At 58.1% G+C, this 26670-nt stretch overlaps 1 protein-coding gene across 1 annotated transcript; it reads left to right on the top strand.

Moving 5' to 3' along the window:
• The first annotated feature begins 981 nt into the window (after positions 1-981).
• Positions 982-26617, top strand: HSF1 (heat shock transcription factor 1). The gene is given in 15 exon segments (XM_087931895.1): positions 982-1357; positions 8413-8521; positions 10466-10602; positions 13227-13351; positions 20530-20605; positions 20965-21026; positions 21156-21252; positions 22444-22574; positions 23709-23930; positions 24723-24816; positions 24818-24840; positions 25511-25616; positions 25734-25799; positions 26092-26167; positions 26283-26617. Coding segments are annotated over 15 exon segments (1641 nt in total). The 5' UTR covers positions 982-1234; the 3' UTR covers positions 26477-26617.
• Positions 26618-26670: the final 53 nt, after the last annotated feature.

Below are 26670 nucleotides of genomic sequence, written 5' to 3'. Positions count from 1 at the left end.
AGCTTCCCCCCTTCTGCAGAGGCGGAGAGTTCTTGATTTGGGCTGCCTGACTGGAGAATTCTGGGAGTTGAAGTCCACGCTGCCTAAATGATTAAAGTCATTGGTGCAATGTGGAATAGTGAACTCAGCCAACGGAGGAGTGGAGATTGGTATGGCAATCACTTCGAAAATTATCGCTAAAGCTCGTGCAACTTCGCAAGGGAGAAGCGCGAGGGCTGTTGAGTGCGGAAGAATGGAAGCTTTCGAATCGCGGTGCTGGAGAAGACTCCCGAGAAGCCTCCCGGACTGCAGGGGGATCCCATCGGTCAGCCCTGAAGGAAGCCCACCCCGAGTGTCCTTTGGAAGGGCAGAAGCTGAAGCTCAACTTCTTCGGCCACCAAATGAGAAGAGGTGGTCCTTGGAGAAGAGCCTGATGTTGGGGAAGAGGAAAGGCCAAAGGATTAGATCGTGTCATCGACGTAATGAACATGAATTGGGGCAAACCCTGGGAGACCGTGGAGGGCGGGGGGCTCACATGTTTTGGTCCACGGGGGTCACACAGAGTTGGACACAACAACCGTAAGGACCTATTTACCGGCTTGCACGAGCAACGGGGGAAGGAAACTTGGAGCAAGGATGGTCCACACAACTCCGATCGGGTTCCTGCCCTTTGCAGCGCGAACGCCCCCACCGAGGACGCTGCCGCTGCCTCTCTTCGCACAGCCGAAAGCAAAAGAAGCGCCTGCAACGCGGGTTCATCGGGCCAGTTGCAGCCGTCCTGCCGGCATCCTCAGCGGCAGAAGCCGACCGTCAGCGTCCCGGGAAAGACCCCTCCCGTCCTTCCGGAGACTCGCCAAGCGGAACGCGCCCGGAGAGCCCCCTGCAGGCAGCCCCGTGGACGGTGCGAACAGGTGGAAGGGCTGCGCCTGCGCGCATCTGCGCCCGACAACAGGTGGGAGCGCATGCGTGCTACCACAGCCAGTCCCTCGCCCGGCGCGAGGCACAACAGTGCATCTAGACGGCGCGTGCGTGCGTGCGGCGTTGCGCCTGCGCGTCGCAAGATGGCGGCGGCCATGCCCGTTCCTTTTGAGGGAGCGAGTGCGCAGCGCGGCGTCGGGCTTTGGCGAGGCCGGAGTAGCCGCGGCCGCTAGTCGTTTCCGCGCCGCCCGCTCCGGCGGCAGCAGCAGAGCCTGTCGTGGGGCTTGGCCGGCCCAGGGAAGCGGGCCCGGGCCGGGCTGGGCTGCCCGCCGTTAGCATGGAGCCCCCCGGCGCCGTGGCCGGAGGCGGCGGAGCGGGCAGCAACGTGCCGGCCTTCCTCACCAAGCTGTGGACGCTGGTGGAGGATCCGGACACGGACGCGCTCATCTGCTGGAGCCCGGTGAGGAAGGCCTCGGGCTACGCGGGAAGCAGGCCGCGGCGGGGTCTCAGCCCGAGCCTGGGTCCCCCCCGGCTCCTGTCCGGTCGAGGCTGTCAGGTTCGGGGAGGAGGAGGAGGCGACTTCCTTGTGAGAAGGGGCGACCGGGCAAGTGGGGAGGAACAGAAATGCCTTGCGGTCCCTCAGGAGGGGATGCTCGGGGGCTTCTCAGGTGAGGCTCCCTCGAAGCCCCGGAGAAGCCGCTGCTCTGGAGCGACGCATCTCAACTCCGGGGGTTTTCGGGTTGGGCGGACTACAACGCTTACAGCATGCTGGCTTGCGGGATTCTGGGAGTTGTAGTCCCCAAGTCTTAACGTTGCCGATATTGGAGAGCGCTGCTTTAGAGCAGGGGCCACCAACTGTGGCCGCTTTAAGACTTGTGGACTTCAACTCCCAGAATTCCTCCTCCAGTCATGTTAGCTCAGGAATTCTGGGAGTTGAAGTCCACAAGTCTTAAAGCGGCCAAGGTTGGAGACCCCTGCTTTAGAGGATGAAGAATGTAGCTGTTCATCAAAAGCAAAGAGGGTTTCTCTGTTTCTGCCCCAGCTCTTTGCTGGTGAAACAGCCTAAGGTGGTGAAAAGTGTGTGTTATTCGCCCTTTACTAATTTGCCCTCTCTTGAGTTTTCTTAACATGTGTTTTTGTATCTTTCTTTACTCCCGTTCATACCAAAGAGTGCTTTTTAGACTGTTTTCAAGCATAGGAAAAGAGCCATTTGGGTTTTTTTTTCCCCTTTATACTTGTTATCCTAAGGAGACTTCAGTATTAGCAATCTGTCTTTTTCCCATTTCTCCTCTATAGGTTTTATAGCAAGGCAGTTCTCAATTAAAATATCAATGCTGTAGGGGTGTTTTAAAGTTTTTATTCTCAAAATGGTACCTGCTGCTTATATCTGCTGGCATCGTTTGTAAAGTTACTTTACTGTTTGGCCCTCCTGTATAGTTGGAGATTGTAGTTTAGGTTCTGGTCCTTCTTGTTGCATGGTGCAGGTGTTATGGGACTATTGGTCACTGAGCTATAATGTCCCAGGGATTTCCATTGTTCAGCGTCTCCAAGAAGCTGTGAGTAGGGACCACCGGAATATCTGTCATCAGTATAGCTCAACAGGAGCTCAAGCAATCTGTACTTCTATGACACACTTTGGGTGAGAGAAAACAGTGTGAAATTAAAGCCAGATGGAAATGCTATTGAAAAATAAGAAACTGAGATGGATGGAGTTGCAATTTATCTTAAGGAGCAGTTTTTCCAGAAAGGGAGAACTCTTGATGCTTACCTTAACTAGATTTGTCCTTAGCGGTTATGTCAGTGTACAAGCACAAGGAAAGGGCCAATATTCCAATATTTGAGGGGCTCCTACAAATACAAGAGCTTGACCTAATTTCCCAACACCAGAAGGCAAGACAGAAACAGTGGGCGGATACTAATCAAGGAGAGAACCAACCTAGAACTAAGGAGGAATTTCCCAACGGTGAGAACAATCAACCAATGGAACAGGTTGCCTTCTGAACGTGTGAGTGCTTCATCACTGGAGTTTTTTAAAAAGAGACTGGACAACCATTTATCTGACATGGTATAAGGTCTCCTGCTTGAGCAGGGGGTTGGACTAGAAGACCTCCAAGGTCCTCTATTATTCTATTCTAGGCTAAGAAAATAGAAAAGATTGTTCCGATTGTTTAGTGGCAAAAGCCTAGAATGAGGCTTCCTCTCAGATCTCTGTTTCAGTAAACAAGTGAAGAAATCTGTAGCAATCTTCCAACTAGCAGAATATCATGTGCCTAAAAAAATTGTCTTAAACTGAGTAATTTATTTAGTAATTGCTCTTTTAAGTAAGCTCCCCGTGTTCAGAGGACTTTTATTGTTGCAAGTGTGCAGTATCTCTAAACAGATGGTTGTTTCGCTTCTGCCAAAATGTCTCAATGGGAAGCTGCCACTTTGAAATGCAATCAGTGCCGCTAAATTAACATTTGAGAAAAATCCAACTTTGAAGAATAATAACTGCCCAGGATTGATGGGATGGATTCATAGCTCCTGAGGAAAAATAGGACTGGAGGCCATTTGAGTCAGTTTGGGAAAAAGTCTCTTGAGGATAAGAAAAGTCTGTTCCAGATTGTAATTCAAGGATTGTAGTTATATTGCATCTCATGAGAGACAACGGTAGAATTGTAAATATAATCAGTCCTAATAAAACATTACAGCTAGGTAAAAGCAATACTGTGTGCCTTTCCTAGTGACCAATGTGCATTCAGGTGGTCCTCAACTTGCAGCCATTTGTTTAGTGACCACTTGAAATTACATCAGCCCTGAAAAAGGTGACTTATGACTGGTTTTCACAACCGTTGCAGCATCCGTTGCAGATCAACATTTGGTTCATGACACTTGCACTGTCCCAAGGTCACGTGGTCCCCCGTTTGTAACCTTCCCAGCTGGCTTCTGACAAGCCAAGTCGAGGGAGGGAGGTCACATTTGCTTGACAACTGGATTTACTTGTGTGCCCTCTCCGTTTTTTTTTTAAGGCTCAGGTTGGGTAATTTTGTAGCGTTCTGGCTCTTGGAAGAACAACACGTTTATATATGGAGTACCATGTAGATTTTCCCTTCAATTGCGGGGCCTTGTGTGGAAAAATGTGCCTGAGCTAAGTTCCCTAAAAGGCGCACTGAAGAGGTGATAGCAGCAGCCTTTCCAGGAAAGTTGCTCTTTGTTTATCTGTGTGCCAGGCCAAGTGGGGCCCCTGGAGCCGTGGGCCCAAGTGGAGCTGTGTCCCACCTCTTCTTACAAACCTCCACCAGTGGAGGACCCACAGCTTCCCAAGGGAAACCCTTCCACAATATTCTTGTGAGCTTCCTGACAGAGATGGCTGAAAACTTCTCGGTGGACTCCTGGCCTGCCGATGGCCTGACTCAGTCCTGTAACTTGGCAACAGATGCATCCTAAATACGGACAGCTGACTTCTGACTCATCTGAACTTCATTGGGTTTGCCCGTGAGCAAGGTTGGGTTGTAGAGGACGGGGAAACTCGATGTCGGGGAGCTGAGAATGACTGAGGCTCACAAAGCACACTAGCAAAAGAGTACTTGTCTTTCTTCAGATAGGTTAAAAAATAAAAGGAATCAAATCTGTATGCCAGCTGCTCCCTGAAGGAGGCAAAATACTAACAGGTCCCCAAAAAGCAGGCACCCTCTTTATATTTTCCGTTTCTGTGACAATTGCAGGACGAAGGCGTAGGTTTGAAGCATGGTCAGGAAATGCCACTTTAAGTGGATTGAAATTCCCCCAACCCTAGTGCATGGCGTCCTAGCATCCTTAAGGAGCCAGGTGGCGATTGGTTGAGGGTGTGCCTGATGAGCTGAGGAGACCTTACTGACTCCAGAAAGGAGAAATCCAGCAGAGTAGAGGCCTTGGCACCTGAGAAACCCGAAACACACAGGGGATGATATAATGGACCTATTTTTACCCTGTATACACAAATAAAGAGGTGTGTGGCAAAGCCGGTGATTGGGCCTAGGGTAGCCTTGTCAGTCTTGCGTAAGAACAGCCTTAGGATTCACGTGTGAGTTAGAGCCCTCCGCGAAATCTAAGAAATCTCTGGCCTTGCGGTCAGTAGGAAAAGGCCAGGGAATGGGATTGGGAGATGACCCAGGAGCTGTCAACCGTTGCCCCCAAAGGAGGCTTTCCAGGGCAGGTTGCCTGGTCCAGGCAAGTCTCAGTGAGGGGGCGGCAGGATTCCAGGGTCAGTGAGTAGTTTGGGGAGTCCAAGATGCGCCTCCCTTTCTCTGAACCGGCAGACCGAAGCCCTGTGCCAAGGGTGGCACAACCCTCCCCAGCTGGGTTTGTTCTCCAACCGTATGCAGTTGTCTCAACGGGAAGATGACTCAATGGCAGATCTTCTTCCTGCCATGAGAGAAAATCCAGCTGTACAATGGTCTCTTATGTTCTTCTGCCAGATTGGAAAATATTTCTTTTCCTTCTGAAGACACCAACCTCCCTCATATTTTGGCAATAAAGTTCCCGCTCTGTGAGCCGTAGAGATAATGGCGTTTTGCTTGACAAAAGAGATGCCTTTAAATGAAAAGGCTCCCAGAGCAAACCATGCTCCAGTGACGGCTCCTACCGGCAGCTCCTTGCTGTAAGCCGGGCTGAGGTGGGGGTGGGGGTGGCCAGAAGGCTGTTGCGCCATGCACTGCCCGGCCCTGGCCTGGCCTGGCCGAAGGGCCCCATCCTTTCTGCAAGGGGCCCCAGAGAAGGGGCGGGGGGTGGCCCTCCTCTCAGGTCCTGATGTTGTCCGATTGCCAGTCCTGCCCCAAAAGAGCCCCTTGAACCACAGACCAGACACCGGCCGGGCTTCCCCACTCCAGGAAGTCCTCGACTTCGGACCAGAATTGAGCCCAACACTTCTGTCGCTAAGTGAAACGTGGGTTTAAGTGAGTTATGCCCCATTTTACGACCTTTCTTGCCACAGTTGTTAAGTGAATCACTGCAGTTGTTAAGTTAGTCACATGGTCGTTGAGTGAATCTGGCTTCCCCCGTTGATTTTGCTTGTAAAGAGATCGCAAAAGAGGATCGTATGACCCTGGACGCTGCAACCGTCGTAAGTATGAGTCAGTTGCCAACTATTTGAATGTAAATCACGTGACCATGGGGGGTGCTACAATGGTCCTCGGTGTGAGAAATGGTCATATGTCACTCTCTTCAGTGCCGTTGTAACTTTGAACGGTCGGTAAATGAACCGTTGTGACTCGACTACCTGTATATGAGTTCTTTCAGCTTCAATTAGGTGGATATTATTTATTTCATCATATCTATATAGAATGAAGTAATTCATTGTGGCCTGCAAATATTGCCTTACATAATAGCCCAATTAGTCAAGCCAGTAATGTATGGCTGGTTCAACAAACCAAGATTAAAACAAAAGTGGTTAATATGTCATCAGGAACCAGCTGAATAAAATAAAAGGTGCAGCCTTTTCCTGGTCACCTGTCAGTCCTATCAGGTACGGCAGAAGAAGAAGAAGAAGAAAGAGAGATGACACGGATCAAAAGCTACTTTCAGTACAATAGCTGTAGTAATAGGACCTCGCTTGTCTGAACCGCTTCGTCGTGAGGGGTCTCTCTGAGGTGTTTTGGCCAATTTCTCTCTCGGTCTGGGTTCAGGTTTTGTTTGTCTCAGCAGAATAGCAGTTGGAAGGGGCCTTGTAGGTCATCTGGTCCATCCCCCCCACCCACCCCCAAGCACCGTTTCTGGCAGCCTCTCTCTCCTTGAAAGCTTCTAGGGATCTCGATTGTTCCTTGATAGCGGATCTTCCTTCTGTACTTCAGGGCCATCATCTCCTTTATTCACTCGGCCACCTGCGATTGGCACCTGAACCCTGACTCTGGTCTTCTCGCTTGCCTTTCTCTCTCGTGGAGATGGGCCAAAGAGAAGGAGGAACCTTTGTCCCTGGACCAGGCTCGGCTCCAAAGTCAGTGAGGGCTGAAATGGGTCGGTTCCTCTCATGGAACTTGTTGGACTGGGTAGAGATTTTAGTGCCACAGATCGTCTCTTACAGAATTCACAGTACAGGGGAAGGGCCAAAAATGGGGAAATAGTCATTTGTTTAAAAAAAGGAAAGAAAGAGTGAGAGAGAGAGAGAGGGGGGGGGTATACCTGGGAAACTGCAGAATGAAAAATGTGCCTCGGTACTTGGGAAAATCATGAAGCCGTTGGTTTGCAAGCACTTAGTAAAGGATCAAGACAGTAACTCGAAGCCAGCATGGGTTTGCTGGACAAATTTTACTGTTTTTTAAACTTAATTTATTAGAGTAGGAGAACCAGGGAATGTCGGGGACGCAGTGTACTTAAGACTTGGATAATGTTGCTGATGGGTTCCCTCCTGGTAATGAATAGCCTGGCTACCCAACGGACTGGCCATGGGCTGAACCACGGGTCTTCCTTAACGGGTTTAGGTCTGCAGGGCTGGGGCTTCTTTTACCCTCTCTTTGCAGGGAGAATCTGGGTGGAGGGAACTTGGGGGGGGGGTCCTTGCTCTCTCCTCCATCCCGAGAGGAATTCCGAGGAGCCGGTCCATTTGGCGGCTCCTATTTCCACTGGGGTCTGCAAAGGCAGGGCCACGCTTGCCCCCTCCCCCCAAAAGCAGGCTTGTTCAGAGGCTAGAAGCACAAGCCCCTGCGCTTAGCTAGGAGGACGGAGTGCAAGGAGTAAAGCGGTCAACACGGGTGGGGGGTCTCCTGGGGGGTCCCGGATTAACCAGGACTGCTGCTGCTGCCGCCACCGCCATTTTCACTTCCCAGGAAGGCTGCGGTGGGCAGGGGGGCCGTGCGGCATTCTGGACAGGACCGTGGCGCTGGCATTTAACCCTGCAGCCTGCCAGCTTCTGGCATCTCTTGTCCCTCCTAATTTTCCTCCGGAAGGGTTTGAAAAGTCAGGCGTGCGTTTGCGTGGGGAGATCATCTTCTTCTCCCGACTAAAGACAGGTTTTCAAATATTTCCCCCGGGGCTCCCGGCTGCCTGGACCGGCCGCCTGCCCGTGGCTGCCTCTGTCTGAGCGGAAGGAGCTGCTGCAGCATAGGCAGTCCTCGACTTACGAGCATCCATTCAGTGACCATTCAGAGTCACCACGGCATTCTGAGAAAGTGGCTTCCGACCGTTTGCACTCTCGCCGGCCACCTCCGCATCCCTGCGGTCACGTGATCAAAATCCGGACCCTTGGCAACGGATTCATACTTACGACGGTCGCAGTGTCCCAGGGGATCCCATGATCCCCTTTTGTGACCTTCCGGCCAGCAAAGTCAATGGGGAAGCCAGGTTCACTTAACAACCAGGTTAACAGCCACAGCGATTCACTGAACTGCTGTGGCAAGGCAAGGCTGTAACATGGGACACAACTCGGCGGTCTCATTTAGCAATGGAAGTGTGGGGCTCAACTGTGGTCGTAGGTGGAGGACTACCTACACGCGTGTCTGTTTTATGGCTCGGCCGGCTGTGCTCCGGCCGGCTGGCGGACTCCTCCTCTCTCTGTCGTTGCAGAGTGGAAACAGCTTCCATGTTTTCGACCAAGGCCAGTTCGCTAAGGAGGTCCTTCCCAAGTATTTCAAACACAACAACATGGCCAGCTTTGTGCGACAGCTGAACATGTGTGAGTATGCTCAGCGCCCGGGGAAGGTCTGCCAGGGACGGACGGACACACCCACCCACCCCGAGGTGCTGCTTGGGGTGGAGCCCAGCGGGCGGGTTCTGCCCGTGCCCAGAGGAGATGGCGCTTTGCTCCGGTTGCGTGTGCTGCCCGGCGGGGTGGGGGTGTGTGGGGGGGCAGCTTCTTGGACTTTCCTTTGAGTTCAGCTGAGGCAAAGTCCATGGTGCACAGCCGTGGCACCTTCTGGTGCGGGGTGCATCAGGCAAGAGAAAGTTGGACTTTCTGCTCTTCACAAAACTCCCTTGAAGCACGAAATGTGAAATAAAGGGTTCAAAGGGCTTGTCCCTCAAAGAGCCCTGGGGCCGCAGTGGCTAGAATGCAGGATTGCAGGCAAACTGCCGACAGCCAGCAGTTCGAATCTCACCAGGTTCAAGGTTGACTTTTGAGGCGGGTAAAATGAGGACCCAGATTGTTGGGGGCAATAGGCTGATATTTGTAAACTGCTCAGAGGGGGCTGGAAAGCACCGCGAAGCGGTATATAAATCTAAGCGCTATTGCTGTCGTTCAGCTGTCCTCGGTTTGGGGGTGCGCTTTTTCAAATTCCTACCCTCAGTTTCTCCATAACAAGACCGAGCATCGTCTTGTGGCAATGGACCCCAAATGTTCTGTGGTTCCTAAAAGTAGCATTTACTATTTTTTTTTCTATTTTAAGAATAGAAATACAGTAAAAATACAGTCCTGAGAATTTGGGATGCCCACCCATTGGCCTCCCTGCCCGAGGTTGCCTGCAGCACCGAAGGAATAATAATCAGGTGACCCCAGAACAATTGGGGCTCTGCCATCCTTCAGTGTTCCCCATGGGAGGAGAATAGGAGCCGCTTTTGTCTTGGCCCCTCCCTCAGGGCCCCCCCAAGGAAAGTGGGGGGCAGAGAAGCCCCATATCCATAAAAATAGCTGCCCTAAGCAGGCGAGGCTTGGCACTTGAGCCTTGAGGACTAGGGTCTCTGCTGCTGTTTGTGTTCGTAAACGGGGACACCGTGGGCCAGGAGACCTTGAACCTTGGCTTTGGCCGGCCGGCTTGGCGGAAGAAAGGGCCGAGAGCCAGTGCTGGTGCCCTCAAGGATCCCCCTCAAGCGGGGGAGGGGAGAGCTTTTAGAAGGAGGAGGGGCTTTCTGGAGGAGAGGCCGGAGACCAAAGAGGGAGGCGGCGGCTAAGAGCACCGGCCACCAAGAGCTTTTCCCCCCCAAAGGCCCCCCTGGACTTCCTTGTTTGCTTTTCCTTTGAAAACGTTTTGTTCTCGTGCAAGGAGCTTCTCCGGTTCTTGGGTGAGAAGCAAAACACTTCCAAGGAAAAAAACAGCACGAAAGTCCATCTTCCCTTTGGACAACCCTGGCCAGGATGATGGGGCCGCCCCACAGACTAAGAGCACCACCAAGCGGCCAAGGCAAAAGGGCCGCCCGTAGGTCCTGCTTCAAACTGGGCCCACCTGATGCTTCTGGGAGGCTGCGCTGGTTCAGTCCTGCAACCCTTTCCGTGCTTCCCCAAAAGACCCCCCCCCCACCCCCCACCTCACCCCACCCCGGCTTATCTGCGGGGGGGGGGAAAGCGTTTCCTTTCAGCTCCTTGGCATTTGGGGCAGTTGGCTTGCCAAAAGGAGAGCGCTGCTGCTAATCTGAGCGTGTCCTGGGAAGCAGACGGACCCCACGCCTTGGAGGGGGGGGCAACGGATGCCCTACCTCAGGGGTCTCCTCCAGCCTTGGCAGCTGTGCGACTTGTGGACTTCAGCTCCCAGAATTCCTCGGCCAGCACGGAGTCCTGGGAGTCGAAGTCCACAAGCCTGGAAAGGGGCCAAGGTGGGAGAGCCCTGCTGCAGGTGACCGCTGGGCCAGCTTCTCCGGCCTCCTCCGCTCTGGCCGCCCTCACACTGGGGCTCCTCTTGTCTTGCAGACGGTTTCCGGAAGGTGGTTCACATCGAGCAGGGCGGGCTGGTCAAGCCCGAGAAGGACGACACGGAGTTCCAGCACCCGCACTTCCTCCGGGGCCAGGAGCATCTCCTGGAGAACATCAAGAGGAAAGTCACCAACGTGAGTCTGCCGGGACCAGCCGAGGTTCAGAGGAGCCTCCCTCCCTCCCTGCTTTCCATCCTTCCTTCCATCCTTCCTTTCATCCTTCCTTTCATCCTCCCTCCCTTCCTTCCTTCTTCCCTTCCTCCCTCCCTCCCTCCCTCCCTTCCTTCCTCCTTGCCTTCCTTCCATCCTTCCTTCCATCCATCCATCCTTCCCTCCCTCCCTCCCTCCCTTCCATTCTTCCTTCCTTCCATCCATCCATCCTTCCTTCTATCCTCCCTTCCTTCTTCCTTTCCTTCCTTCCATCCATCCTTCCTTCCTTCCTTCCATCCTCCCTCCCTCCCTCCCTTCCTTCTTCCTTCCTCCCCTTCCTTCCTTCCTTCCTTCCTTCCTTCCTTCCTTCCTCCCTCCCTCCCTCCCTCCCTTCCTGCTTCCTTTCCTTCCTTCCTTCCTTCCTCTCTCCCTCCTCCCTTCCTTCCATCCATCCATCCTTCCTTCTTTTCATCCTTCCTCCCTCCCTCCTTCCCTCCCCTCCTTCCCTCCCTCCTCCCTCCCTCCCTCCCTTCCTTCCTTCCTTCCCCTCCTCCCTCCCTCCCTCCCTTCCTGCTTCCTCCTTCCTTCCTTCCTTCCTCTCCCTCCCTCCTTCCTTCCATCCATCCTTCCTTCCTTCCTTCTTTCATCCTTCTCCCTCCCTCCATCCTTCCTCCCTCCCTTCCTTCCTCCCTGTCTCCTTCCATCCTCCCTCTCTCCTTCCTTCCTTCCTTCCTTCCTTCCTTCCTTCCTTCCTTCCTTCCTTCCTTCCTTCCTTCCTTCCTTCCTTCCTCCTTCCTCCCCTCCTCCTTCCATCCTCCCCTCTCCCGTCCTTCTATCCGTCCCTGGGGGACGAAGGCCTCCCTTGCCCGGGCCCTGGGAGGTTTTCCCCTGGGATGCCAAGGACGAGGGCGAGGCTGAGGAAGCCGATGGCCGGGGACAGATGCTGAGGCCTTAAGCATCCCCCCGTCCCCAATTCCTGGTCCTTCTGCTGGCCGAGAGCTGAGCCGAGGTTGGCAGGGGTCTGGATCTCCTCTCTGGGGCAGCTAAAGGCGCTTCTCCTCCCGCGCCCCCAATGACTCCTTTGGGTTTAGACTCGCTCCTCCTGGGACGGTTCCTCCGAGGAATCCCTGGGAAGAGGAGGCGGGGGCCAAGGACCGGACTGCTTTCTCTTCCCTTAGTTGAGAAGACCGAGAGCCCCGCCGAGCTCTTGCCCCCCCCCACCTCCGCCCCGCGGACGCCCTGTTTGTGCGGAGAGCCTGGTCTCCCGGAGGTTTGGCTCTGTTGTGCCGTCAGCTGGATAGCCAAGGGGTCTTTTCCCCCCCCAAAGGCAACACAACCTTCTTTACCAAGAAAGTCCAGTTGCCCTTTGGAAGAAAACAAAGCCAAAGGACCTTTGGGGGAGCCGTGACCTGCATCCGGGGCCTCTAAACTCGGCAACGTGACCGGTGGGGGGGATTCTGGGGGTTGAAATCCACACGTCTAAACGTTGCCAAGTTTGCAGGCCTCTCACCTGGACGACGGAGAATCTCCATTCAGACAATCCACCTCTTTTTACCCTGAAGCTTCTCTCAGGAGCAGATTCAGAGCCCTTTCATTTTCTGCTCTTTGTGGACAGGTGCGCAATATCACAGTGTTATTTTCCCCAGGAAAGTGTTCCCTAGTCCTGTCACTCTCACGCGTTGATGCCCAGCAGCAGGGCCACCTGCACTTGAGATGCAGCGGGGGGGGGGTCTCCTTCTGAAGGGTCGCTTCCTTAAGGCTTATAGGGTGACCTCCGTGTCAGCTGGGCTCTGACTCCAGGTCCTCCTGCACACCCTCTGCCCTCCAGGCCTTCGCGCAGGAGGTGACCAGGCTGAGCCGGGGGGCTAAGTTCAGCCCCCCCCCCCAGCATCTGCTGACTTCTACCTGCACCAGTTTGCCCTGGCCAGGGATACAGGTGGTCGCCCCAAAGGTGCTTTTTCAAGAGGTAACTGGACTTTCTGGTCTGACTTTGAAGAAGCTGAAGAAGCTTCTGGGATGAGAAGCGAAACCTCTTCAGAGAAAAACCAGAAAGTCGCTGACCGGGATGGCTGAGAATCTCCATAGACCAATTAGGTAGTCCTCGACTTACTTAGTGACCGTTTCAATGTCACTAAAAAAAGGGACCTACGACCCATTTTTTTCAGAGTTATGACCTTTGTAGCATCCCCTGGTCATGTCAAAATTCAGTCAGGCAACTGACTCGCATATACGACGCTTGTGGCAGCGTCCCTGAGTCACGTGATCCCCCTTTGCGACCTTCTGACAAGCAAAGTCAACGGGGAAGCCAGGTTCACTTAACAACCATGTCACTAACTGAACAGCTGCAGTGATTCACTTAACAAATGTGGTGAGAGAGGTCGTAAAATGGGGCAAAACTCACTTAACAACTGCCTCAGCAACAGAAATCCGAGGTTTTCAATCGTGGTCAGGGACTCTCTGGGGTACTTTTGAACTCTGTCCTGGTTCCTGACTTCCTGCATCTGACCCCCAGCCAGCAATTTCCTCGTTTCCAAGTCGAGTAATGCCTCCCTCCCTCCCTCCCTCTCCCTCCCTCTCCCCCCCTCCCTGCCCCCCCTCCCTGCTTCCAGGTATCCGGCATAAAGAACGAAGAGGTGAAGGTTCGCCAGGACAGCATGACCAAATTGCTGACCGATGTCCAGTTGATGAAGGGCAAGCAAGAGAGCATGGACTCCAAGCTGATCGCAATGAAGCAGTGCGTACAGGGGAGGGGAGGGGAGGGGAGGGGAGGGGTCTGTGTGCGCGTGTGTGTGTGTGTGTGTGTGTGTGTGTGTGTGTCTCCCTCTCCCCGCTCTCCCTTCCTCTGTGTTGTAGCGCCCTCTCCTGGCAAGTGCCGGCAGCGCCATCAGCACCCAAAGAGCGGAAATGCCCGTGAAAGCCCCTAGCCGCCTACTGGCCTCCTTGTTTGGTTTGTTTCTTCCTCCTCCTCCTCCTCCTCCTCCTCCTCCTCCCCCGGCCAAGTCAGTCTTGCCATCTTTGTTTCCGCGACACAAGGCGACATTCGAGGAGGAATCAGGGGCAGGAATCCGCATCCTCCTAAATCTCCCAGTCTTGCCACTTTTAACCGGGCAAAACAGTGCATCGCAGGGCAAGCGAGGTGCCTCCAGTGGGCTAACTCGTGCAATACGTCCAAAATTTGGGAGCCCCACCCCAATCCCACCCCACCCCCAGGACTCCCGTGGAACTGAAATTTGGCAAAGTTTGTAAAACCTTTGATGATGATGCCAACTCCGTCATCAAAGTTTGTGGCGTGATGTAACCCTTTCCGGTGCTGACGTAGTTCCAACCGAGGCCCCTCGGGGTGCGTCCCGGCGTTTCCCTTGAGGGAGGGGGCGGGGGAAGCTCCATCGTGGGGGAAGGCCTGCAGGAATCTGGCCAGGAGAGAGAGAGAGAGAGAGGGACGAAGGGACGAGCCAGCCAGCCCCGGGCTGCCTCGCAGGATGAGCCAGGTTGGAGGACAAACGGGGCAGTTTCCCGGGGTCCAAAACGACAGCAGCATCCAACGAGCAGGTCAGAAGCTGCTCTATAACAAGGAGGGAGCGGAGGGTGGAAACGGGTGCGGAAGTTAGTTCTGCAGCCGTTTGTGTTGGCGAAGTTATCCCCCCCAAGGTGGAGGGTAGGACGCCTGGCCGGAGGAAGGAAGGCTTCAGCGGAAGGCGAGGAGGCAGCCAGACCCCTTCAGCACGGCCGCCCTTGGCCCTCAGCCGCCTCGACGGGATGGGAGCTTTCCTCCCCCCAGAGAGGGTCCCCCCAGGAGGCAGGGGCCCTTTCCCCTCCCCTCGCTTGGGAGGAGGGGGCCTGCTCTGCGGGGGAGCCCCTGAGACCTTTCCCTGGGCTTCAGGACTGGGCCGAGGCCGTCCAGGCTCTCTCATTCTCTCTCTCTCTCTCTCTCTCTCTCTCTCTCTCTCTCTCTCTCTCTCTCTCTCTCTCTGCCTTGGGCCGCCACAACACGATGCCCACTTGGGGGAGCGGGGGGGCGTAGGAGGCGGAAAGGAGAAGTTGTCCGTCTGACATGCACAGGGCTCTTTCATCCATGTGGATTGATGCTTGTGAGCCAAGAATCTTTGGGGGATTCGTTCATTTATAAAACAGGTTTATTTATTTGAGTTATTTGCCGTCCGTCTCATATCCAACAACGGTGAGCAGTTCTGGGGACACAGGGCTGTGAAAACAAACCGATAAAACGGGCGCCCAGCTAGTACCCAGCAGTGGCCTCTTGGGGTCAGCTGCTGCCCGTCCAGCGCTCTGAGCAGCCTAGCCCCGTGTGTGTGTGTGTGTGTGTGTGTGTGTGAGAGAGAGAGAGAGAGAGAGAGAGAGAGCGCAGGTTGGCTATCTCCAGGTGGCGTCTTAGTTCAAAGGGAGCTTTGTGCGAGAGGGAGAAGCGAAAGGAGCCTCCAGAGGCGAATGAGGATTTATTATCCTTTGGTGAGAGATGGGGGTGGGTGGGGTGGGAATACCTGGAAATGCCACAGTAGACTTGCTTGTTAATTGGGGGGTGGGTGGGTGGTTGTGTTGCTGTTTTCTGCTGCCAAGCGAGAGAGCGCTAGTGCCCAAGGCCCCTGTCCCGCTCGTAGGAAGTGCTCTGTGCGTGGGAGACCCAGTGATGCACAGTGGTGCCTTCTGGGCCGTCCTCTTAACCACCTGTGGCCCCTGGGATGCAGAGAGCCAGAAGAGCGGGTCCTGGCTGGAAGTCTCTGTCCTCGGTGCTCAGAGCCCAGGCGGAGGAGGGGGCTGTCAGTTAGGCCGTCCCCTGGCGAGGTGCAGCCCCCCCCCTTCTCCCGGGCAAGACGCCCACCCAGGGGAATCCGTTCGGCTGGCTTGTCAAGTTGTAGGAACGGATTCTTGCAAGCCTGAACGGACCCCTCTCCCCAGTCCCCACCTTTGCAGCTGAGGAGACCAGGCAGGGTCCCTTCTGAGGCTTTCCCCATGCCCAGGTTCTTCCTCTGGGCTCGGCCGCCTCTTCTCCGGCCACCGCCCTGGCTGCAGCTCTTCCCGCTGTCTCCCAAGGCGACCCCCCTTGTACCATTACACCGCCTCCTGGGGTGGCATCCAAATCTACTTCTCTGCCCATCTGAAGGCCCCTGGAGGTCATCGCCTTGTTTTTAGAGCAGAGAGACACCATCCGACTTGTGGCATTCCTGTGTGTGTGTGTGTGTGTGTGTGTGTGTGGAAGGGCCTGTTGTGTATTCCTCGGGGCCTGGGGGGATGTTGAAGCCCTTCGGCCAGGACTCCTGGTGCATCTCTGTCCTTCCCCAGGCAGCAGCAGATATACAGATGAACAGAGTAGGAAGGGACCTTGAAGGTCATTTAGTCCAACCCCCTGCCCAAGCAGGAGACCCTACATCATTTCTGACAGATGGCAGTCCAGTCTCTTCTTGGAAGCCTCCAGGGATGAACCTCCCACTTCTGTTCCATGGGTTGGTTGTTCTCCCTGTCAGAAAGTTTCTCCTTATTTCCAGGTTGAATCTCTCCTTGGTCGGTTTCCATCCATTCTTCCTTGTCTGGCCTTCAGGTGCTTTGGAGAATAGCTTGACCCCTTCCTCCTCCTCCTCTCTGTGGCAGCCCCTCCAATATTGGAAGGCTGCTCTCCTGTCTCCCCTGGTCCTTCTCTTCCCTAGACCAGCCAGGCCCAGTTCCTGGAACCGTCCGTTGTACGTTTGCGCCTCCAGTCCCCTCATCCTCCTGGTTGCTCTTCTCTGCACCTTTTCTAGAGCCTCAACCTCTTTTTTTTATAGTGTGGTGACCAAAACTGGATGCTGTATTCTAGGTGTGGCTTTCTAGAGCGGTAGCAGTGCCTCACCTGATCTTGAGATAAAACCCCTTATGACACCCCACCCTCCACAGGGCAGCCCCGCCCCCCATGGCCATTCCATGGCAAGACTCAGGTGTGCTGCATCCCTCTTGTGTTCCCATCAAGGAGAGAGGAGTTGACAAAATACCTGCAAAGCTGCAGAGGGAGGCCATCTTATGCAGCCCCCCCTCCCCCCCCTGTCTGTTTCTGGGGTGGCTGTTCCTTGTTCTCGTCTCTGTGGCTCAGCATTCGTCCATCTCCTCCTCCTCCTCCTCCTCCTCCTCCTGATGTGGTCTTGCTCTCTGTAGCTCCTGTCCCCCGAGCTGGTTTTGGAGGGCAGCTTCCGTCCTGCTGGAAGTAGTTGGGCATCATCTCAGTTCGGTTGTCCGTCTGGCTCCCGGAAACGGAGTCCATAAGAAAGCGTGGCCAATCTAGCTATGAAGGAACGAGCGAAGCATACAAGGATGCTAAGAGAGTCTGAGTGCGTGAAATGTTGTTTTTGGCAGTGTCCGAAATGGACGTTGGGGGGAAACGTTGGACGTGGGAAGAAAGAAGCAAGAGGCAGAGGGAGAGAGTTGGACAGAATTGACGGAAAGGGTGCAAGGGATCACCCTAAACGTTGGGAAGGGTCGCATCGGTGTTGCCCGGGCACTGACCTGCCTGGCTGGCTGGACTTCGCTCTCGGTCAGCTCCGGGAGAAAGCAACCACGTGAGAAAGAGGCTGTGTCGTAAGTTGTGGGTTCAGGAGAAAGCGATGCAAAGGGCTTTTTGCCTGACTACGGCTGTGCTTCCGCTGTGCTCGGGTAAGGCCACTTCCTGAAGACGTGGCCGGTGTGTGTGTGTGTGTGTGTGTGTGTGTGTGTGTGGAAAGCGGGGCCTGAGCAGAGAAGGGCCGGGGTCCGAGGAAATTTAGGAGCGATTCCGAGGACGGGCACAGCCAGGGCTGGGCACTGGTGCCTGCCTCCTCCCCACGTGGCCCTTGCCGTTTGGTGCCCGCCTCCCTGGAAGGCAGACCTGCCCCCCTCCCTGCCTGGCCCTCTTCTTGGGGTTGCGGAAGGTCACAGTGGCTTCCCCCACAGAAAAGGAACCGTTTGTAGATGCTCTGCGTGGGGGGGGGGGCATCTTCTCCTCCTTGGACCTCCTGGGCAAAGGGGCTTCCAAGGTTTCCCCCCCCATTTTTTAAAAAAAAATAGGTATAAGGAACACAGTTGATCTTTTGTAGGCTTTGGGAAACTCCCCTAAAAGTTCTGCTCAAGAGCTCTGTGCCTTTTAAATAAAAAGGAGACCTTTAAATAATTAAATCAAGGATTGCCCCCCCCAAACGTTTAAGACTTCTTTTCGTGGGGAGCTTTATGCTGTTTCTGTCTCCCTCAGACCCCCCCACACACCTCAGTTCCCTTCTTGGGGAAGGTGGGGGCTCTTGCCCACCTCCCAGATTGAGCCCCTCATCCCCTCATTTCCTTCTCAGCGGCCTTGAGGGGCTGCCAGCCAAGCAGATGCTGGCTCGGTTTTGGGGTGGGAGGGCTGGGCCCTTCAGGGGAATGGTGCCTGGCCTTCTGGGGAAGAGGGCCGGCTTGGACAAGCGCACAGGTGCGTCCACCTGCCTGGGCCCCGTGCAGGCAGGTGTCACCCCGCCTGGCCTCTCTCAGTGCAGCCCCTCCCCTGCCAATCTGCCAGCAGCCTCCCGATTAAGCTGCTGGCTGGCTGGCTCCCTCTGCGCCTTTGATCAGCCCCCCCCCCCCACAGGTGTCCCCCCCACCCCTCAGTGCCATTTGATCTTTCCACGGGGGGGGGAGGGGCCCAGCAGGGCCTCCCAGGACGGATGTTTCCCTGCCTTCCAGGGAGCTTCGCTAATGGCCGAATGGGGGGCCGGCTCCCCCTCAGCCTCCCTTGTCCGAATGGAGCCCCAGAGAGGCTTCAATTCCCCCAGGCAGAAGCTTCCGACTTGAGCCCCTGCAGAACCTCCGGTCCCTTGGACTGAAGGCAGAGCGGGCCCTTTCCTTAGAAATGGAAAAAAGGGGTGTGGGGGGGGCTTAGCAGGTTGAGCCAGAAGGACTTGCCTTCCCCTGGAAGACTTTGGAGACGGTCCCCGGAGGCCTCTTGAGTTTCGGTTTGAGGGGCAGGGCTTCCAGGTGCCCGGGACAGGAGGAGCTGCAGAGAGCACGACAGGTATTGCTTTCTTGGTGTAATTTAGACTGACCGCTTGTCTCAGATTCAAAACTCTGGGTGGCTAGCAACCATCAAAATCAACAAAAGCCGGCAAGGACACAATTAACACAAGTTAAACTTGACCCTGTGGGGGCATTCCTTATGACTGGCTAAAGAGCCGATCTGTCCAGGCCGTTGGCCGGCATAACCTCCCACCAGCCACTGCCTCCTGCCCTTTCAGTCATGGCATCTGCCACTGTCGTTTCCTCTTCTCCGCATTACCGTCCTCCGTCCCCCGTCCTTTCAGTTCAGTTCCACTTCAGGTCATTTCATCACTTACTCTGAATTTTATTCACTTTTGTTTTGCCTTCTTCGCCTCTCCAGAACGGCAAGATTTTCTTTAAAACCATTCTGCATTTTGTCCTGTTTTCCTATTAACTTTTCATTCTTCTTGTTCTATTTTTTCCCTTTTTTCTCTATTCCTATTGCATGGACTGAGGATGGGCAAGATTTCCCTTTCCTTTTTGGTTGGGCAGGAGGCCAGGCGTGTAACCGAAGCCCGGCGTTACCTTGAGCCTTCTCCCACCAGGCCTCCTTGCAAGTCAACACAAAGCCGCCTGCCTCCCAGCAATTTGGGAACGGAGGCGTTGTGTGAACATAGTTCAGAAAGAGCGGTGAAGGTTTCGGTTCTGCCTGGGTTCTTCCCAAGAGTTGAATCTGCCATTTTCACTTAACTGAAGTTAGGTCAATAGAGCGTCCCCGTTCCTTCTGCGTGGCAAGCATTCAAAATATTTTATTGACTTATTCCATTCCTATAGCCGCCCAGCTCAACCAGGTGGCTCAGCTGACAAGTCTAAAGTTATAAAACAATTTAGAAAACGTCAAACTAATAAAAACAATAAATTCAACATCAACCGTGATGATAAATCGACTGTACAGCCGAGGAACGGGGCCTTAACACATTTCGGGCCCAAGTACATTTTATTGTAAACTGCCCAGAGAGCTTTGGCTGCTATTGTATGTTTCATTATTTTTGTAATAAAATAATAAAAAACAATAGGTAACATTGGTAGAGCCTAAAAGGCACTGCAGGGTGTGGAGAATGGGTACTGCGACCCTGGAGGTTTTTAAGAAGAGCCGGGCCCCCCGAAATGGCCTGGGGCCTCCTGCTTGGGTAGGCGGTTGGGCTAGAACGGGGGGCCCCAATCCCTGGGCCCCAGACCAGCGAAAGGCTGCAGCGTTGCCAGCACGGGACGCCCCACAGGCGGCAGGCAAGCAGCCCAGGAAACGGGCCCCCTCCGATCCGTGGCAAAATCCCTCTGCCCGGAACTGGTCCCCGGTGCCCAAAAGACTCGGGGGCGGCTGGACTAGAAGACCTTCAGGGTCCCTCCCCACTCTGTCCTTCTGAGCTCCTGGGGCTGCTCAGCCTGGAGGCCGGGGCGGGGACGGCGGGTCTCCCCACCCCAGGCCTGCATGGACAGACAGAGCTGGCATTATAGGAAGTTCTCATTTTGTGGCTGTTTGCACTTGTGATGGTGAAGAAGGAAGTAATTTTGCAACCCGCCCTCCTAGTTGGGGCCTGTGCAGGCCTGTCAAGCGAGGGAAAGCCAAAGTAAGGTCTTAAGAACAGTCATGGTTTCCCTTAGCGACCGCTATGCTTAATGGCCTAGTTGCAGTTCCCAGTTGTGGTCACTAAACAGGGGGACTGCCTGTAGCCTCCCGGGGTGTGTGTGTGTGTGTTGTGTTTCTAGGATGCTCCGAATGCCCGGGAGGCCAGGCCAGAAGCCCCCGGAGAGTCGTGGGAAGGAGGACCCCGGGGTTTGGGCTGCCGCTGCTGGGAGCCGGGGGGGCCTGTCTGCGGGAGGCCCTTCCGGGGGCCTGGGGGTGGGGCAGCCCAGGGTCTCCTGACGGCCTGCTTGCCCCTCTCCTTGCAGCGAGAACGAGGCCCTGTGGCGAGAGGTGGTCACTTTGCGTCAGAAGCACACGCAGCAGCAGAAGGTCGTCAATAAGGTGAGTTTGCAGCCCCCTCCTCCCCCGCTGGGGCCCGGCTAAAGAGCTGCCCCCCGTCTCCTCCCCCTTCTGTGAACCCACCGCTTGCCCAAGGGCCGGAGGGCGTGTGCCCATCAGTGGGAGGTGAGGGAAGCAGCAGCCCGGGGGTCCTTGGGGCTGGGTGCCCCGTCTGGGGCCCTGAGCCCTGACCCCACCACCCCCCAGCAGCCCCTCTGCCTTGGGAAGCAGTTGGCCGCCCCCTTCCCCCCACCCCCTTTTCCAGGGCTGCCCCTTCCGGGCGCCCGTGGTCCCAGGGAGCAGCCCCTCAGGCCCTCCTCCTCCTCCTCTTCCTCCTCCTCCTCCTCCTCCTCCTCCTGCAGCTCATCCAGTTCTTGATCTCCTTGGTGCAGTCCAATCGCATCCTTGGGGTGAAGAGGAAGATGTAAGTGAGCCTCCAGGGGCACCGTTGGGGGGCAGCAGCGGGGAGCTCCGGGTCTGGCAGGGCGGCCTGGGGACCCTGGCTGGAAGGGGGGGCCCTCACTACTCCCCCCCCCCCGGCTTTCCCTTCCAGCCCCCTGATGTTGAACGACGGCAGTTCCCCGCACAGCATGCCCAAGTACGGCCGGCAGTACTCCTTGGAGCCCCTCCACGGCCCCTCCCCCTACTCAGTAAGTACAGAGGGACCCTGGTTGTCAGGCTGCCCCTTGGACCCCAGCCCGCCCACCCCGACTTCCTCCTCCTCCTCCTCCTCCTCCTCCTCCTCCTCTGGGCGTCCCTGGGCCGAGCTGGCCGCCTCCCCTGCGGGGGCAGCCTCCAAGAGGACTGGCATCTCTTCCCCCTTAAACAGGAGCTAATGCCATCCTCAGTTGCACCAAGAGAGGCATTGAATCCAAATGACCTGGGGTATTAGGACCACTTTGATAAGCCCTTCGTACGGCCACACCTGGGATCCCGCATCCAGGTTGGGTCCCCACGTTGCAAAAAACAGGTTGAGGGTTTGGAGCACCTGAGAGGATCGGAGGCCTGGAGGGTAAAACCTTGGAAGAACGGCTGCAGGGTTTGGGTTCGGGCAGGACTGGGGGGATGTGGGGTGAGCACATGATGGCAGTATATCAGCCCCGTATTTGAGGGGCTCAAAGAGAGAAGATCGTCCCAGGAGGGAGGGAGGAGAATGAACCCCCGGAAGGGGAAGCTGCCCCCCAGAGCTCCATCCCAAGGGGAGGCTTTGAAGGGGAGGCTGGGCAGCCATTTGTGCTGCAGGTACGGGGTCTCCTGCCTGAGCAGGGGCTGGACTAGAAGGCCTCCACGGCCCCTTCCGTCCTGGCTGATGGACTGCTGCAGCCCCTCGGACTCCGGCCGGCCCTTGGAGCTGTGTGAAGAGCATCCCTCGGGCCGAATCCCCGGGCGGGGGGCCTGGCGAGCCCTCGCCTCAGAAATACACGCCCGAGCGGTCCTGCCGTTGCACGGCACGCCCTCCTTGGGACCGGGGGGCCCGGATCCTGCTGTTCTGGGCCCCCGGGGCTGTAGCTCCCGTCCCCCACGGGACGAACCCGGGAGTTGCGCTCCCTTCGTGCAGGCCAGGCCTGGAGCCTGTCGCCTGAGCCCCATTTCGGCCTCCCTCTGGCCTCCCTCCTCTCTCCTGGCCAGCTTCGGTCCACCTTCCCCCCCGCCCCGTGGCTTTCTGGCCCTCTGCTCAAGCTCCATTACCAAGGGGGTGGTTTCTTTGGGTGGGGGAGGCAGTTTCTGCGGGGGAGAAGTCGGGTTAGGGAGGGGGGCGTTGCCGGGGGGGCTGCCTCCTGGCCCCCTGGCCAGCAGGGGAAGGATTCACCTGGCTCTCCCCGCCCTCCTCCTCCTGGCAGGCCTCCTCCCCAGCGTACGGCGGCCCCAAACTCTACTCCCCGGACTCCGGCCCCATCATCTCCGATGTGACCGAACTGGCCCAGTCCAGCCCGTCTCCCTGCCCCAGCAGCAGCAGCTTTGAGGAGGAGAGGTAGGGGGCTCCTCCGGGCGGGGGTGGGGGTTGCCTGGGGTTGCTTCTCCGGCGAGGGAAGGGAAAAGGGCTCCAAAGCGAGGAGGGGCTTGACTGCCGCTCCAAGGGGGCTGCGGGACGTCCCGAGCCCATTTGGGGTCTTCATCCTTTGTGGCCTGGATGGGGAGCCGCTCAGTCCCCCCCGCTGGCTCTGAGGCTGCTTTGCGCCGTCTGCCCGAGGCCCCTCCCGCCACGCTGCTGAGCCTTGAGGGACCCGGGGCCAGGAGGGGAAGGCCCCTCTGCACTCCCGGCCCCTGGATGGGGCAGAGGCCTGCTTGGTCCCCTGCCCGGCGTTCCCTGAAGACCCCAGCCACCTACGGCTTCCTCCCCCCACCCACCCCTCAGGCCGCCCGCAGAGGGAGCCGTGGCAGGTGTGTCACTGGGGGCCGGGCAGGAGCTCCGGCTTCTCCAGGGGACCCCAAAGGGGCCAGTCCTGCTCCGTGTTTACTCCGTCCCTGGAGCTGCTGGCGTGGGAACCCTGGACGTTCGTTCCCTCCACCTCCAAGGCGGAGACGCCACAGAAGGCGCAGGGAAGAGCAGCCCAGGTGAGGAAGGCCCGGAGGCTGAAACGTGGGCAGGAATTGGGCAGGCCCGGTCGAATGAAACAGGGACCGGGGGTGACCGGAGAGCAGCCTTCCCACATTCGGCTCCTAGGCGAGGAGGGTCTTTCCCAACGGCCCTGAAGGCAGGAGAAGAAGCGACCAGGGGTGGAAACCAACCAAGGGGAGAAGCCACCTGCCCCCCCCAGGAGGAATTTCCCTGCAGGGAGGACCGTGAGCCGGTGGGACGGCCGGACTCCAGAAGCCGTGGGGGCTCCGTCATCCCTGGACGTTTTGAGGAAGAGACTGGACACTAATTGGCCTGAAGTGGTGCCGGGGGCTGGACTAGAAGACCTCCAAGGTCCCTTCCACCTCTCCTATCTGTCCCCAGGATTGGTTCTCCCCCTTCAGAGGAGGGATGAGCTGGGGGCACCCCCGTTCATTCTTCTGCCTGCAGCCGCTAGCTGCCGCCTCAAAGCCGCGGTGTCCTCCGGCCGGGCCAGTGGGCCTCTCCCTGCCGGCCTTCATTGCCCCTCCGTCTCCCGGACTCTCCTAGGAGCAGCCCCGTGGTCCGCATCAAAGAAGAGCCCCCGAGCCCCTCGTGCAGCCCCTCCGGGGAGGAGGCCAGCCCCCTGGGCGCCCCCCTCTCGCCCTCCACGTTCATCGACTCCATCCTCCAGGAGGACCAGCCCGGCAGCGCTTCCTCCACAGTCCCGGCCACCCAGGGCCCCCGGGCGCAGCCCCACGAAAAGTGCCTCAGCGTGGCCTGCCTTGACAAGTAAGTGGGGGGCCGCCCAGCACAGGGTAGGGGGGCCCCTCCCCGCCCGAGCTCCACCTGGAGGTTGGCTGCCGCCCAGGGACGCCCAGCCCCGCCAACGCTTGATGGCCTCCGAGGGGGCCTTTGGGGGCTGGCCCAAGCAGGGTATCGTCCCCCCTGCCCCAAAGGCCTTGGCACAGGGCCTGAATTGGGGGCGGGGGGGCCAGTCTCGGGGTCGCGGGAGGTGGGTGGCCTGGACAAGACGGGCGGGGCTCCCCCAGGCGAGGGGCGTCTGCAGCATCATCTCAAGGGGGTCCCTTCCGAGCCCCCCCTGGGCTGCGAGGTCCAAAGCCCCCCTAAAGGCTGAGGCCCCAGGTGGGAGGGATGCTCCCCCAGGACAGACGGACGGACGGACGGACACACACAGAGCATGCCCGGTCTGGGCTGGCATCCTTTGGAGGAAGCCTCCAGGAAGAGCCCCGTGGCAGGGGGGGGCTGGGCCTCAGCGGGTGGGGAGACCCTCGCTCGGGCCCTGCAAGGGGGGCGGGCGTGGGCCCCTCTCCGGGCTCTGGGGCCCTGCCCTGCCTGGGCAACAAGGAAGCCCCTCCTGGGCCCGATTGCAGGGCGGCCTGCCCTTGGGGGGAGGGCGGGAGCCCCTCTTGCGCCTCTCCTTCTCTTGCCCCCCGCAGGTTGCCCCCTCCCTGCCCTCAGCCTCTGGCTGGCCAGGCGCTCCGCTCGTCCCCCCTCCCCTCCCTGCAGGTGGGCCCCAGGTGGGTCTCCATCGAGGCCTCTTCTTCTTCTTGTATCTTTCAGGGTGGGTCGTGCTGCGCAGATGCCTGAGGTCACCTGCCTTTTCCCCAGCCCTTCCTCCTCCTCCTCCTCCTCCTCCTCCTCTTCCTCCTCCTCCTCTGCACTGCAGACCACAGCAAGGGTCAGCATTTCCTCAGCCGTGGCTGCCAGCCCCTCAGGAGCCGAGTGGGGAGGAGGGCGGGCGCGGAGAGGGAGACGCCCAGGCAAGGGGGCCGGAGGGGGGCAGGGCAGGTGGCGCCCAGCCCCCCAGAGGGCGAGGGGCCTGGCTGCTGCTCCGCCCGAGGGCAGTGGGGGCTGCCCAGAGGGTCACCAACCCTTCAGCCCAAGGAAGGGGCTCCTACATCTTCCACCCTGGGGGACGGAGGGGGGCAGGTTTCCCTGCTGGCGGGGAAGGAGCGAAGGAGCCGGAGAGAGGAACGGGAGGCCCCTCCCGACTAGCTGAGGAGGGGGCGCTGGGGGGTCACACATCTCTTAGGGGTCCAGCTGGCCTCTCCCCGTCCTGGGGGCCTGGCCAGGCAGGGGTCCTCCCAGCCTCCCCACCGACCTCCCTGGGACTCTGCTGGCTCTTGGGAGGGGCTGTGCTGGGTGCCCCCAGCAGGGGGCTTGGAGGCCGCAGGGGTGGGGCGCACAGGCACACCCAGCGGGGGCAGCCCAGGCCCTGGCTTCCTCGGTGCTCCCGCCCCCCCGGGGGCAGGGACAGGCGGCCCATGGTGGTGTTGGCAGGCCGAGCCCGGAGAGCCCGTGGCCTGCTCTGCCCTCGCCCCCCACCAGGTGCCCTTTTGCCTCCCCAGGAATGAGCTGAACGAGCACCTGGAGACCATCGACTCCAGCCTGGACCACCTGCAGAACATGCTGACCACGCACAGCTTCAGCGTGGACACAAGCGCCCTGCTGGATGTGAGCCCCCCGCCTCCTCCTCTCGGGGACTCGCGGGGGGGGAGGAGGGCGAGGCGCTTCGGGGGGAGTGGCCCCTGCCCCCTAACCCGGCTCCCTTCCCCCCTCCTCTCCCGCCAGCTCTTCAGCCCGTCCGTGGGGGTGGCGGACATGAACCTGCCAGATCTGGACAGCAGCCTGGCCAGCGTGAGTTTGCAGAGGTCCCCCAGCCCGGCCCCCTCCCCAGCAGGGCCCTCGGTCCTCCCTCCCTCCCTGGGGGCTCCTGGCCCTTCTGGCCTCAGCTGGGAGGGGGTGCCTGGGGGGCACGCTCATTGCCCCCCTCCCAGCATGGAGAGGCCCCTCTGAGCACCGAGAATGGCGGTGGAAGGGAGGGGGTGGGGGAGGGGCCCAGGGCTGGTGGTCTCTTGCTTGGCTGCCTCTGTGAGGGGGCTGCCCTCGGCTCCCCCTCCGGCCCCTCACCCCGCGGGCCCTTTTGCAGATCCAGGAGCTCCTCTCCTCCCAGGAGCAGCAGAAGCCGCCCGAGGGAGAAGACGCCGCCGGCCGACGCAGGTGGGCTCCGGGCTCTGCGTGCTGGGCCAGCCCAGGGCGGAGGGTCTCCCCCGTGGCCCCCTCTGGGGGTCCTGGCCGTTCCCACCCCTGACCCCCTTTTCTCTGCCTTGGCAGGCAAACAGTTGGTCCACTACACGGCCCAGCCCTTGTTCCTGGTGGACTCCAGCATGGTGGATGCGGGCAGCGCGGACCCGCCCATCTTCTTTGAGCTGGGGGAAGGACCCGGCTTCCCGGAGGGGGAGGACTGCTTGGAGGACCCCGGGCTCTCCCTGCTCTCGGGGACGGAGCCGCCCAAGGACCCCGCGGCCTCCTAGGGCCCGGCTCAGCCAGGAAGGCCGCCCTGCCGTGGGGCTGAGCTGCTGCGGGACAAGGGGGCTTCCCAGGCGGTGCGGTGGGCCCGGCCGGCCCGAGGGCGGCCCAGGACAGGCGTGGGGCTCGGAGGGACGTGGCTGCCAGAGGACGCTCGCCGCGACGGTCGCTCTCCGCGTCTTGAGGGTGACACCTCCTG

This window comes from Pseudonaja textilis, chromosome 3 (assembly GCF_049901715.1).
Source record: "Pseudonaja textilis isolate UNSWEBS1 chromosome 3, rPseTex1.2, whole genome shotgun sequence".
Classification (NCBI taxonomy): domain Eukaryota; kingdom Metazoa; phylum Chordata; class Lepidosauria; order Squamata; family Elapidae; genus Pseudonaja; species Pseudonaja textilis.
This window is presented reverse-complemented; position numbering and strand designations above follow the sequence as displayed.